Below are 12,202 nucleotides of genomic sequence, written 5' to 3'. Positions count from 1 at the left end.
GGCTCTCTTAATCACCCTGGTAAAGTGCCATCACCAAATAACATGGAAGCTTTATGAGAAATCCACATCCATATAGGTTGTTCAAAGACCCTATTGGACCCAACTCTGTCTCCAAGTATGGGGTGGGCAACAATCCTACAGGATTTGATATGCTTTATCTGCCACGTTAGTGGCCAAGCAGGGGTTAGGTGTGGACTGTTGGGAAAGGCAGTCCTCTACACACAGTCTTTTGACCTCTTACTTGGCTGCTAAGAATGGGCCATGGGCCTAGAACATTTCTTCTGATTATCAAGAGATAAGCCTTTGCAATCATGGCTGGGGTAAATGCCTTATGTGGGAATATCTTTCCTATTTCAGACTCAGTGTGGGTCCTCTTGTCTTGCTTATACATGTGAGTCATATGGTACCTGGCCAAACCCACTACTAAATCTATCTCCTGAGGGGAGGGGACAGGGTCCTCAGTTCCGTAGCATAAGAGAGATGCATGCACGGAAACTGCCCTGTATTGACTTCTGGATGGAACCTACTGGCTCTGGGGGACCAGTGCCCACTAGTGAAGCCAATCTTGCTCTGTCCCCTCTTATGTGAGTAAAGCATTGAATCATCCAGTGCTTGACTGTGTTGTCTTTTTCCTCGGTGAACCTGATATTAAGATTCAGTGGGCACAAGTGTTAGAACTTCTACTTCTCGTGATAGGCATCAGGTATCATTTGCTTGGCAAATACAGAGCTAAAAGGGTTTTGCGGGAACTTGAAAGAAACAGGATATGGGATGAGTCAACACAGAAAAGAGAAAAAGGGGTGGACTACCAGAAAATAGACCCCACCCAAGCTCTAAGAGATTTTGATATGAGGAATCAAGCATATACAAGAAAGTAGAAGAACTGGGGGTGCCTGGGTGGCCAGTTGGTTAAGTGTCCAACTCGTGATTTCAGCTCAGGTCATGATCTCAGGGCTGTGAAACCAAGCCCTGTGTTGGGCTCCGTGCTGGGTGTGCAGCCTGCTTAAGAGTCTCTCTCTCCCTCTGCCCCTTCCCCCTCTCTGAAAAAATAAATGAAAATTTAAAAAGTAGAACCGTACACATAAGCTAAAAGTGAAAGCAATACAGAGCAATACTGACAAACCGTAAAGGAAAGAGAAAGGTAATCTACGGTCATGAGTATAAATATAAAAAGACTGAGATATTAGGTCTAGAACACAGAGATTACTATAGTTGTGTTTAAATTAGACCTACTCTGTGTCACCAACAATGAAAGAACTAAAATACCAATGGGTAGAGAATTTAGAAACAAATTTTGGTCAACAGAAAGACAAACTGAACTTCTAATAAATAACTCATTCATAGTTGTTAGAAATTAGCTGTCTTTCTAATAACTAAAACTTATACTATAAAATTTATATAGACTAGCAGTACCAAAAAAAACCTCTGTCTTACTGAGGAGGGTAGACTGATATTCTAAAATCAAGACAGAGGAGTATCAAATCTTTATTTTGTACACCTTAAACTAATATAATGTTATGTCAATTATTATCTCAATAAAACTGAAAAAAAAATGCAATTTACAATTACAATGTAATCTTACAGAAGAAAAGACAGGAATTTTATCAGCTCATAGGCCACAACCTATAGAATAAGCAGTTTCAAATGGATGATTAGGAGAGAAAGCAACACCCCTCAGAGGGAAAAAAAAAGTACAAGATTACAGTGACATTAGAATGACAAAAAGGAAAGCTGAGAAGGGATTGATACTTAAAGCTTTTCTAAATGAATAGGAGATTGTAAAAGAGGTTTATAAAAACATTCCACTGAAAACAGTATCCTTGTATCATTTTATCAACAATAAACAAAACCTACCTCCCTCTTCCTTTATCTGGACAGAAAGCTTCTACAAACAGAGTTTAATGATTCATTTTAAAATAATGGTGTTTACTTTTTGGTAAGCCGCAAAAAAATCCGTGTTTTTCCCAGAGGAGAAAAACTGGTATGGTAGTGGTGGGGAATAAAATGCAGAACTTGAAATGTATTCCTACTAAAAAGTTTATCTTGTTGGATTTAGCCATCCATGTGTGTACACCTGTGAGGACATGCTGTATAATTCCACTTTCTCTCACCATGTATACAATTTAATTGGATACACCTGAGATGAGGCTTAGCTGTGCAAGGCCAAATTCCGCCTGAGGATTAGAAAAAGAAAATCTAGGATCACGCTTGGGGTTTATCAGTGTAGAGAAAAAAATTTTGAAATGCTAGGGAAGATAAATATTCAGGAAAAAATTCACTATACCGACTATTCCTCCAAATAAAGTAGGGGATAAGAGCGCCTTTTAATCATCAATTATAAATAAGTAATTGTGAAGTTAAACAGCCAATTTGTGATGATCCCCCTTCCTATACTCTGAACTCTTACAGCAAAAATGACCTGTAAAATTCCCAAGGGCTGTTTTATTATAATATACGTAATTTTGTGGTTTTCAAAATATCTTTGATAATACTTAGCATGCTGCTATTTATTTTTTAAAGATTTACTTATTAATTTTAGAGAGTGCGTGCATGCTCATGAGGGAGGCTGAGGGGAGGGGCAGAGGTCAAGGGAGAAAAAGAATCTCAAGCAGACTCCCTGCCCAGTGCTGAGCCTGACACTGGATTCCTTCTCACAACCCTGAGATCATGACCCCAGCCAAAATCAAAGAGTCAGATACTCAACCGACTGAGCCACTTAGGCACATGGCGCTATTTAAAAAGTAAATGCTCTACAGGCTGTTAATAGTAATATATAAAAATAAGTGTTAGAATATTACCAAAATTGATTTAAAAGTCTAAGAATATAATTGCATTAAAAAATGTCTTCTAATAGTTATGATACTTTTAATAATTCAAATAATGGAAAACAGCTTAAAATAAATTGTAAGATTTCTGTACTTGTATCTGGCAATTCAAGTTATAGAATGTTGGGTCATTCAATATAAAAACTCCAATAATTTGTCACTCCTACCCTTGATTATTTTGAGGATTACTTATTCAGGATTCGATAATGTGGGATTCCTTTTAAATGAGAGCCTTTTCTGAAGGCACAGAAATAGTTTTAGATAAAATATTCTAGAATCCAATAAATCTATTCAACTCTTATAAAACACTCACTCTACGGTGGTATGACCTTAACAAATTGAAAATAAAAAAGTTTTTTTGTTCTTATACATTAAGAGAAACAAAGAATTTCCTTTCATTCCAAACTAGAAAAAGAATACAATGATTTTCTTAGGATGCTATATTCTCTTAAAACTTTATAGATCTACCAGGTTGTCAACTTGGTTTAAGACAGTGTTACAACTAAGTAAGACAGAGTTTCCACATGGGCCAAAGTCTCAAGTTTTGTCATGGTCACCAAGTGAACAGTTATTCAGGTATATCATCTTAAATTTCCATATTATTACACTCTTTTTTTTTTTTCCAATGATTTTTTATTATACCATGTTAGTCATCNTGTTAATCACCATACAGTACATCCCCAGATTCCGATGTAAAGTTTGATGCTTCATTAGTTGCGTATAACACCCAGTGCACCATGCAATACGTGCCCTCCTTACTACCCATCACCAGTCTATCCCATTCCCCCACCCCCCTCCCCTCTGAGGCCCCCAGATTGTTTCTCATAGTCCATAGTCTCTCAAGTTTCATTCCCCCTTCTGATTACCCCCCTTTCTTTATCCCTTTCTTCCCCTACCGATCATCCTAGTTCTTATGTTCCATAGATGAGAGAAATCATATGATAATTGTCTTTCTCTGCTTGACTTATTTCACTTAGCATTATCTCCTCCAGTGCCGTCCATGTTGCAGCAAATGTTGAGAATTCGTTCTTTCTGATAGCTGAGTAATATTCCATTGTATATATGGACCACAACTTCTTAATCCAGTCATCTGTTGAAGGGTATCTCCGTTTCTTCCACGATTTAGCTATTGTGGACAATGGTGCTATGAACGTTGGGGTGCATATGGCACTTCTCTTCACCAANTTCTCTTTACTACGTCTGTATCTTTGGGGTAAACACCCAGTAGTGCAATGGCTGGGTCATAGGGTAGTTCAATTTTTAACTTTTTAAGGGACCTCCACACTGTTTTCCAGAGTGGCTGTACCAACTTGCATTCCCACCAACAATGTAGGAGGGATCCCCTTTCTCCACATCCTCTCCAACAATTGTTGTTTCTTGCCTTGTCTATCTTTGCCATTCTAACTGGCGTAAGGTGGTATCTCAGTGTGGTTTTGATTTGAATTTCCCTGATGGCTAATGATTTTGAACATTTTTTCATGTGTCTGTTAGCCATTTGTATGTCTTCATTGGAAAAGTGTCTGTTTATATCTTCTGCACATTTTTTGATTTGTTTGTTTCTCGCGTATTGGTTGAGTTTGAGAAGTTCTTTGTAGATCTTGGATACCAGTCCTTTATCTGTGGTGTCCTTTGCAAATATATTCTCCCATTCCGTGGGCTGTCTCTTAGTTTTTTTGACTGTTTCCTTGGCTGTGCAGAAGCTCTTTATCCTGATAAAGTCCCATAAGTTCATTTTATCTTTTATTTCTCTTGCCTTTGGAGATGTGTCGTGAAAAAGGTTGCTCTGGCCGATGTCATAGAAGTTGTTGCCTATGTTCTCCTCTAGAATTTTGATGGATTCCTGTCTCACATTGAGGTCTTTCATCCATTTGGAGTTTATTTTTGTGTATGGTGTGAGAGAGTGGTCAAGTTTCATTCTTTTGCATGTAGCTGTCCAATTTTCCCAGCACCATTTATTGAAGAGACTGTCTTTTTTCCACCGGATGTTTTTTCCTGCTTTATCAAAGATTAGTTGCCCAAAGAGCCGAGGGTCCATTTCTGGGTTCTCTATTCTGTTCCATTGGTCGATGTGTCTGTTTTTGTGCCAGTACCATGCTGTCTTTGTGATCACAGCTTTGTAGTACAGCTCGAAATCGAAATCCGGCATTGTGATGCCCCCAGCTTTGTTTTTCAACAGTTCCTTGGAGATTCGGGGCCTTTTCTGTTTCCATACAAATTTGAGGATTATTTGTTCCAGTTCTTTGAAAAATGTCCTCGGTATTTTGATTGGGATAGCATTGAAAGTGTAGATTGCTCTGGGTAGCATGGACATTTTAACTATGTNATTTTAACTATGTTAATTCTTCCGATCCATGAGCATGGAATATTTTTCCATCTTTTTATGTCTTCCTCAATGTCTTTCAAGAGTGATTTATAGTTTCTAGAATATAGGTCCTTTACGTCTCTGGTTAAGTTAATTCCAAGGTAACGTATGGTTTTTGGTGCTATTGTAAATGGGATGAATTCCCTAATATCTCTTTCTTCAGTCTCGTTATTCGTGTATAGAAATGCAACTGACTTCTGAGCATTGATTTTGTATCCCGGCACATTATTGAATTGCTCTATAACTTCTAATAGTTTGGGAATGGATTCTTTTGGGTTTTCCATATAGAGTATCATGTCATCTGCGAAGAGAGACATTTTGACTTCTTCTCTGCCGACCTGGATACCTTTGATCCCTTTTTGTTGTCTGATTGCTGTTGCAAGGAGTTCTAGTACTATGTTGAATAATATTATTACAACTCTTAAAAAAACCAACCACTGCCATCTTAATTCCTAGCATTCTAGTGCCTCAATACAAGCATATTTTTTATGAAAGTCTGGAACAGAGTAACTTACCCTATCATGAAGAGTCCAGCCAACATATTTTAGGTAACTGTCATTTAGGAAGGCATCACTATACATTTTCATCCATACTCCAATTTCTTCAATACAAATGGCTCTAATCTCAGCAATAGCATCACTAGAGGAGAAAAAAAAAAAAAAAAAACCAGACAAACCTCAGATTAACATCCAAAACTAGAATGTACTTCATACTAATTCTCAGCAAGTAATAAATATTAATATTATTCCTAATGCTGTATTTATATCTGCACTCTCAAAAATCCTCCAATTTGAATATCTTGTTTTTTAGGTGTTTTCTTTTTTAAGATTTTATTTATTTATTTGAGAGAGAGAGAGAGAGAGAGAGAGAGCGCATAAGCAGAAGGAGAGGGAGAAGGAGACTCCCTGCTGAGCAGGGAGCCAGATGTGGTGCTTGATCCCAAGACCCTGAGATCATGACCTGAGCCAAAGGCAGATGCTTCACCGACTGAGCCACCCAGGGGCCCCTAGATGCTTTCCATAAAATAAAAATTATGAGTAACAAACTGAAAAACAATTCTGGAAGTCATCTAATTTTCAATGGACTAGGAAATGGCACTTGGAGCTCTCTGAAAGCCTCCCGACTATTATGGAGTCAACAAACATGTTAATAACATCTGAGGAAACCAGCATGCCATCATCCAAATACACAATTATGTAGAACTCAAAAATTTTTTCTCTAATCATGAATTTAAACTAGCATACATCTATTTAATTAAGAGAAAATAAATATGACCAAAACACAAATTAGCATCTACAAGGGAAAATGACAGAAGCCTGTATTATTTGAAAATATGCAACAGTTCACAAAACCAAAACCTCAAAGTAATTGTACTAATAATTCATTTAGTCACAATGGGAACAATCTTAGTGACTATATTGTGAAATGCACCAAAAGTCAGGTTTTTAGGGGCGCCTGGGTGGCACAGCGGTTAAGCGTCTGCCTTCGGCTCAGGGCGTGATCCCGGCGTTGTGGGATCGAGCCCCACATCGGGCTCCTCTGCTATGAGCCTGCTTCTTCCTCTCCCACTCCCCCTGCTTGTGTTCCCTCTCTCGCTGGCTGTCTCTATCTCTGTGGAATAAATAAAAAAATCTTAAAAAAAAAAAAAAAAAAAAAAAAAAAAAAGGTCAGGTTTTTGGCACCATGCCCACTTGGCTTTTCATCTCACTATAAGCATCTAATATAATCCACCTGGGATGATTTTTGTACTCTAAAATCTGTGAACCATGAACAAACAGAATTTTAATATTTTTACCTGATCTTTCAACAAGTTATTAGCTATAGCTTTAAAAAATCATATTAAACATAAGGTAAATCTTAACTTTCTTTTGTAGGTTGATCTTCAAGGTTTCTGATTTACTATACATCAGTAAATTAAAATTTTAGGTAATTTTTAAATCTCCATTTATACAAGGCAATCATCTGTCAATTAATTGTTAATCTGGCAATAATTTAGCTAGAATTTTAATATTAAGGAGCTTTTCTTAGTTTCTCTTTTGTGACAAATTAGGTAAGGTGCTAGCATTCTGGTATTTAATTCTATACTTAGATAAACCTCAGTTCCTTCTAATTCCCTGCCATTGCTCAAGAATAAAAATGTGAGAAATTTTCTCTTCAAAGCCATACTAGTAAATCACAACCTTTAGATTTCCTACATTATTTAGTACCTTTCTCTTTCCTTCTTTCTTCTTCCTTTTTTTTTTTTTTTTTTTTTCCAGAAAGAGCAAGCGAGCAAGACAGAGCACGCACTAGCGGGGACGAGGAGGAGAAGAAGAGAGAAAATCTTAGGTAGGCTCCACGCTCAGCATGGAACCCGATGAGTGTCTCAATCTCAATACCCTGAGATCATGACCTAAGCTGAAATCAAGAGTCAGAGGCTTAACTGACTGAACCACCCAGGCGCCCCAATACCTTTTTCTTACGAAGAGATTCTATAGCATAGAGGCTAATGGCTCTGGAGCAAAACATACTAAGTTCAAATCCTAGTTCCACTATTTTACTAGCTGTGTAGCTTTAGGCAAGTTACTTTCCTCTTTCTTAGATTTTCTTATTTATAAAATAGGAATAATAACTGTACCTAGCCTAGAGCTCACAGACATGAAATCACTTAAAGTAAAATACTTAGAACTGTGCCAGGCACCTAATAAACCTTCCAAAAATGTTTACTATTATAATCTTTTAATTAAGTGTCATCAATCTAAACATTTACGGATAATACAGCAGAAAAAACTGCTTTACTACAACTATGAAAGAATGTTCTTAGAGGATTATAATACTGAATATACAGAAAATAAAATGAATATATGTGCATCCACTATTCAGTTAAGAAATAAAATATTACAGTTGAAACTTCCTGCATACCTCTTACTGATGCATCCCTCCCAAAGAGTGTATGACTGTTCTTGGTTCAATGACTACCATTCTCTTCTGTATCTTTATGCTTAAACTTATGTATAACTTTACATATTTTAAAACTTTATATAAATAGTGTCTTGTAGATATCCTCCTCAACTTGTTTTCACAAACCATGTTTTGCAATTCATACAAACTGATTTATATAGCTCCAGAGCCAATAATTAATTTTAACTGATGGTCAGTTTTCCTATCTGCATAAAGGGTAATCTCTCTCTTGGATCAGTCTCTAAGCCATGTCCTGAGGACATTCTAGCTGTCTTATAGAGAACTCCATGTTGTGAGTAACTGGGGTCTTCTACCAACAGCCATGTGAGTAAGCCATTTTATAAACAAGTACTTCAACCCCAGACACACTTTCAAAGGCCTGTAGTCTGGACCAAAGTCTTGATTGCAATCTGATGAGAAGACTTATGCTAAAACCACCTAGGTAGGCTGCTCCCAAATTCCCGACCCACAGAAATTATAACAACTGTTCCTTCTTTTGCCAAGTTTTGTAGTAATTTGTTACGTGGCAAAAGATACTATTACTTTCTATTATTATTGAAGGCCCATACCAATAACTAATCTTCTTCTAGTGTGCTCCACAAATGAGTTCTTCCTTAGTCCAAAGAGCTCAAGTGCATCAGTTTCTACAGATCTGTGGTCATCTCTATGCTTACAATACCTTCGTTTTGCTCTAAATACAAACAACGATTATTCTTTCAAGCACCTGTGGTGTTAGCTCTGTCATATCCTTTTATTGCCAGATACAGCTTTCCTGCCCTCTATGAACTAACATTCTATCAGATGAAGTGTAAAATAAAAACGCAATATGTTTTGAAATATATCTCTAATTCTTGATTTTCATATTAAATTTCTTTTTAACACCTTAATCTCTATTGCCAATAGCCTCAGTCCATTTAGAAAAGTAATGTTTAACCCCTAGATGTTTGGGAGTTTCCAAAGCAAAGATTAAAGCAGGGGGTAAAAAAGTTTGTACAACAGGGGTAAGGTATAAAGGCAATCTAAGATGAACTAATTTTCCTAATTCTGGTATAGGGTTGAAATGAACAACTAAAATTGAAGTCAGGATACATTTTACTTTCAAACTCAAAAAGAAAAAAAAAACCCTAGAAAATAATAATTCTGTGGTAATTAATCCTTTTTGTAACTCTATTTTACAGCTTAAAAAACAATTATGTTCATTTCTATGAAAAACTTATCTAATTTACTGATCCTCAGAGTTAATGTGCCTTTTTGGGAGATGTGACCCTTTAATATCTGGACTTTATATTTTCATTTTGGATTACTGTCTTGGCAGATGGAATTCAAATTATTTTCTGCTTACAACAAAATGAAATTTAACTCTAGTGAATTTTAATGAAATGTTTCTTGTACTACTCTTACAGATGCTTTCTCAGTAAGGAAGTAGACTAAATTAAAATGACTGCAATATAAATTTTGGAGAATAACTCTTGGCTAATATGGGCGTTTTGACACTTAAAATTATCTCTCACGTACAAGGAATCTCACGAGAGCTCTAAAGTGAGAAATACTTACGAGGGCCAAGACGGCTGCTATCTAAATTGTAGCACAAAATGAATTTATGTCTCAACCAATTCTGTCATTAATATTTGGCTAAAAAAATTACATTTTCCAAAACAGAACTATATAGAATTTTTAAAAAAAAATAGCCCAAGTGAGAAAAGAACAGCCGAAGAATTAGTGAAAGGATATACTGTATCCTTTATTAGACTGAGAACAAGAACTAAAGAATAAAGACCTTAACTTTCAGAAAGATGATTAAAATAAATATTATCTTTAATAAATGTTAAATGTTAGTAAAGGGCAGTACAGGGAACACAGAAGCACATAAACTGATGGAGGGGAGATGATGAGGTCAAGGAAGGTTTCTATGAGGCAGGAATGTTTAAAAGCAGACCTGAAGAGCTGAAACTCTCTAGTTTAAATCCAGATCTTTCACTTAACTATTTTAGGATGATCAGAGTTACTTAAAATGCATTAGAAATGTTCTAGCTTTATAAAAAAATTGGAAATGTTTTCCATCTCATTTTTGTTGCATTAACTATTAGTGAAAATCGTGACAAAATACACAGAAAGGCATTGCATCCCTGAGTCTCATACAGAGCAGGTGACATAGCTATCTGCTACCCTGCATTACTCCTTAATATTTTACTATTAACATAAGTTTAGGCATAAGATTAAAAGTTGACTGTCAAAAATACATGAACTTTTAAAGAACTATATCTTCAACTTATATTCACATTTATTTAACTATCAACCTGACACACAGGTTAGGTCAAAAATAAAATATTAGGAAGACGACTAAAATTTAATTTCTTTTTAAATATTTTTTATTATATTATGTTAGTCACCATACAGTACATCCCTGGTTTCTGATGTAAGTTCGATGATTCATTAGTTGCGTATAACACCCAGTGCACCATGCTATACGTGCCCTTGTTACTACCCATCACCAGTCTATCCCATTCCCCCACCTCTCTCCCCTCTGAAGCCCTCAGTTTGTTTCTCAGAGTCCATACGACTAAAATTTAAAAATGGCCATTTGCTCAGGATAAATCATACCACAGTATTGTGTAAGAACTGCTCTGAAGACATTATTCTAAAATGTTTCACTACAGTATAAAAAGATGAAAGACAACTAGAGAACAACAGACATCCATTTTTCATCTTTTCAAAATTGTTGAAATCTTTCCTCTGTTACCTCTTCTTCCATTATTCATTCTTAAGGCCTAATAACTTTTTAACTCTTTACCATCACCGAAATAACAGACACCCTTTCCTTTTTGGTAGCTTGTAAGACTTTCTCATCATCTTTGGTGTTATGTACTTTGACTATGGTATCTCTAGATGTGAAATATTTTTCTTAACCTCAACACTTGTAAGTCTTTCCAATCTGACAATTCTATTTTTTTAACCAATTTTATAAAATTTCAGTTATCTCATTAATACTACTTCTTTCCAATACTTCTCTTTTCTTTTGAAACCCTATGTAAAGGAGTTATGAAGCCTCTCAATCACCCATGGATTAGAAATGTTGTTACATACCTCCTTTGCCTGAATTAATTCTTCAGTATTATATTCTAATTCACTAAATGTCCCTTCAACAGTCTATGGGTATATCTTGTTTACTAAATATGTATCTATGTACATATCATGAATATATTTTTTATAACCAATATTTTAAATTCTATTTTTATAACCACTTGTTCTTACTATATGCCATTTATTTGTTGAAGGAACTGGGTCATTTACTGTCTCTATAAGTTATCATATTCTAGACTAAAACAAGACCATGAAGACTAAGTCAAACAAAAGGCTCTTTTATTTTTCATATTTCCTATAAACCAGTAGTTACATCTAGCAGCGTAAAGATTAATATTCAATATTTATTTGACATTAAGGTGGCAAGTAAGACTCAAAGCATTAAAGTGCCATCACTGTACAGCACCTTCTAATTCTAGTATGTATATGCGGTAACATCGTCCCTTAATCAATTACGTAGATTAAGCAATACTTGCAGAAATATCAATGATTGCTATCTCTACTGATAACTTTCGAAGGCAGGTCACATTCTCAACTGCTTGCAATCCTGTTATGAGCAGCTGAAATTTTAATGTATCAAAAGTAAGCTGTGGCAGATCCAATACTAGTTTATTTAAGGCCTCATTAAAAAAAATCAATAAGGTAACAGAAAATTAAAGAATTTTTGTTTCTATGAGGATAGAAGGTTGAAAGCTTTGGCAAGACTCGATAACAGTGAATCTCTAAAACAAAACTACATTATTTTAGTGCTGAAGGCTGAAGTAAAACAATAAGAAATAACACGTGTTCTGTACTCAAGACTGCATGGCTGAGCCATGATGGACAGGATTTATATATCCACTTAAAGAACTGCATGAAACATACAAAATAATGGTTTTAAGACGTTGGCTATCAGGCACAGAAGGAAAGTAATCTTTGAGAGGTAATAAGGTAATCCTTAAGACAAATAAGGTTATACCTGGGACGCCTGGGTGGCTCAGTCGGTGTCTGACTT

At 35.8% G+C, this 12,202-nt stretch overlaps 1 protein-coding gene across 6 annotated transcripts in view; it reads right to left on the bottom strand.

Moving 5' to 3' along the window:
* STAG1 (stromal antigen 1) overlaps positions 1 to 12,202 on the bottom strand; it is a 414,808-nt gene that overhangs the window by 120,975 nt on the left and 281,631 nt on the right. For all 6 annotated transcript variants that reach the window (XM_011231800.3, XM_011231799.3, XM_034661958.1 and 3 more), the window contains one exon: positions 5,703 to 5,826. In XM_011231800.3, coding sequence (XP_011230102.1) covers positions 5,703 to 5,826 — 124 coding nt within the window. The remainder of the gene's footprint in view (positions 1 to 5,702; positions 5,827 to 12,202) is intronic.

This window comes from Ailuropoda melanoleuca, chromosome 6 (assembly GCF_002007445.2).
Source record: "Ailuropoda melanoleuca isolate Jingjing chromosome 6, ASM200744v2, whole genome shotgun sequence".
Taxonomy (NCBI): domain Eukaryota; kingdom Metazoa; phylum Chordata; class Mammalia; order Carnivora; family Ursidae; genus Ailuropoda; species Ailuropoda melanoleuca.
The sequence above is the reverse complement of the archived record's forward strand: the minus strand, read 5'-3'. Positions and strand labels throughout refer to the sequence as shown.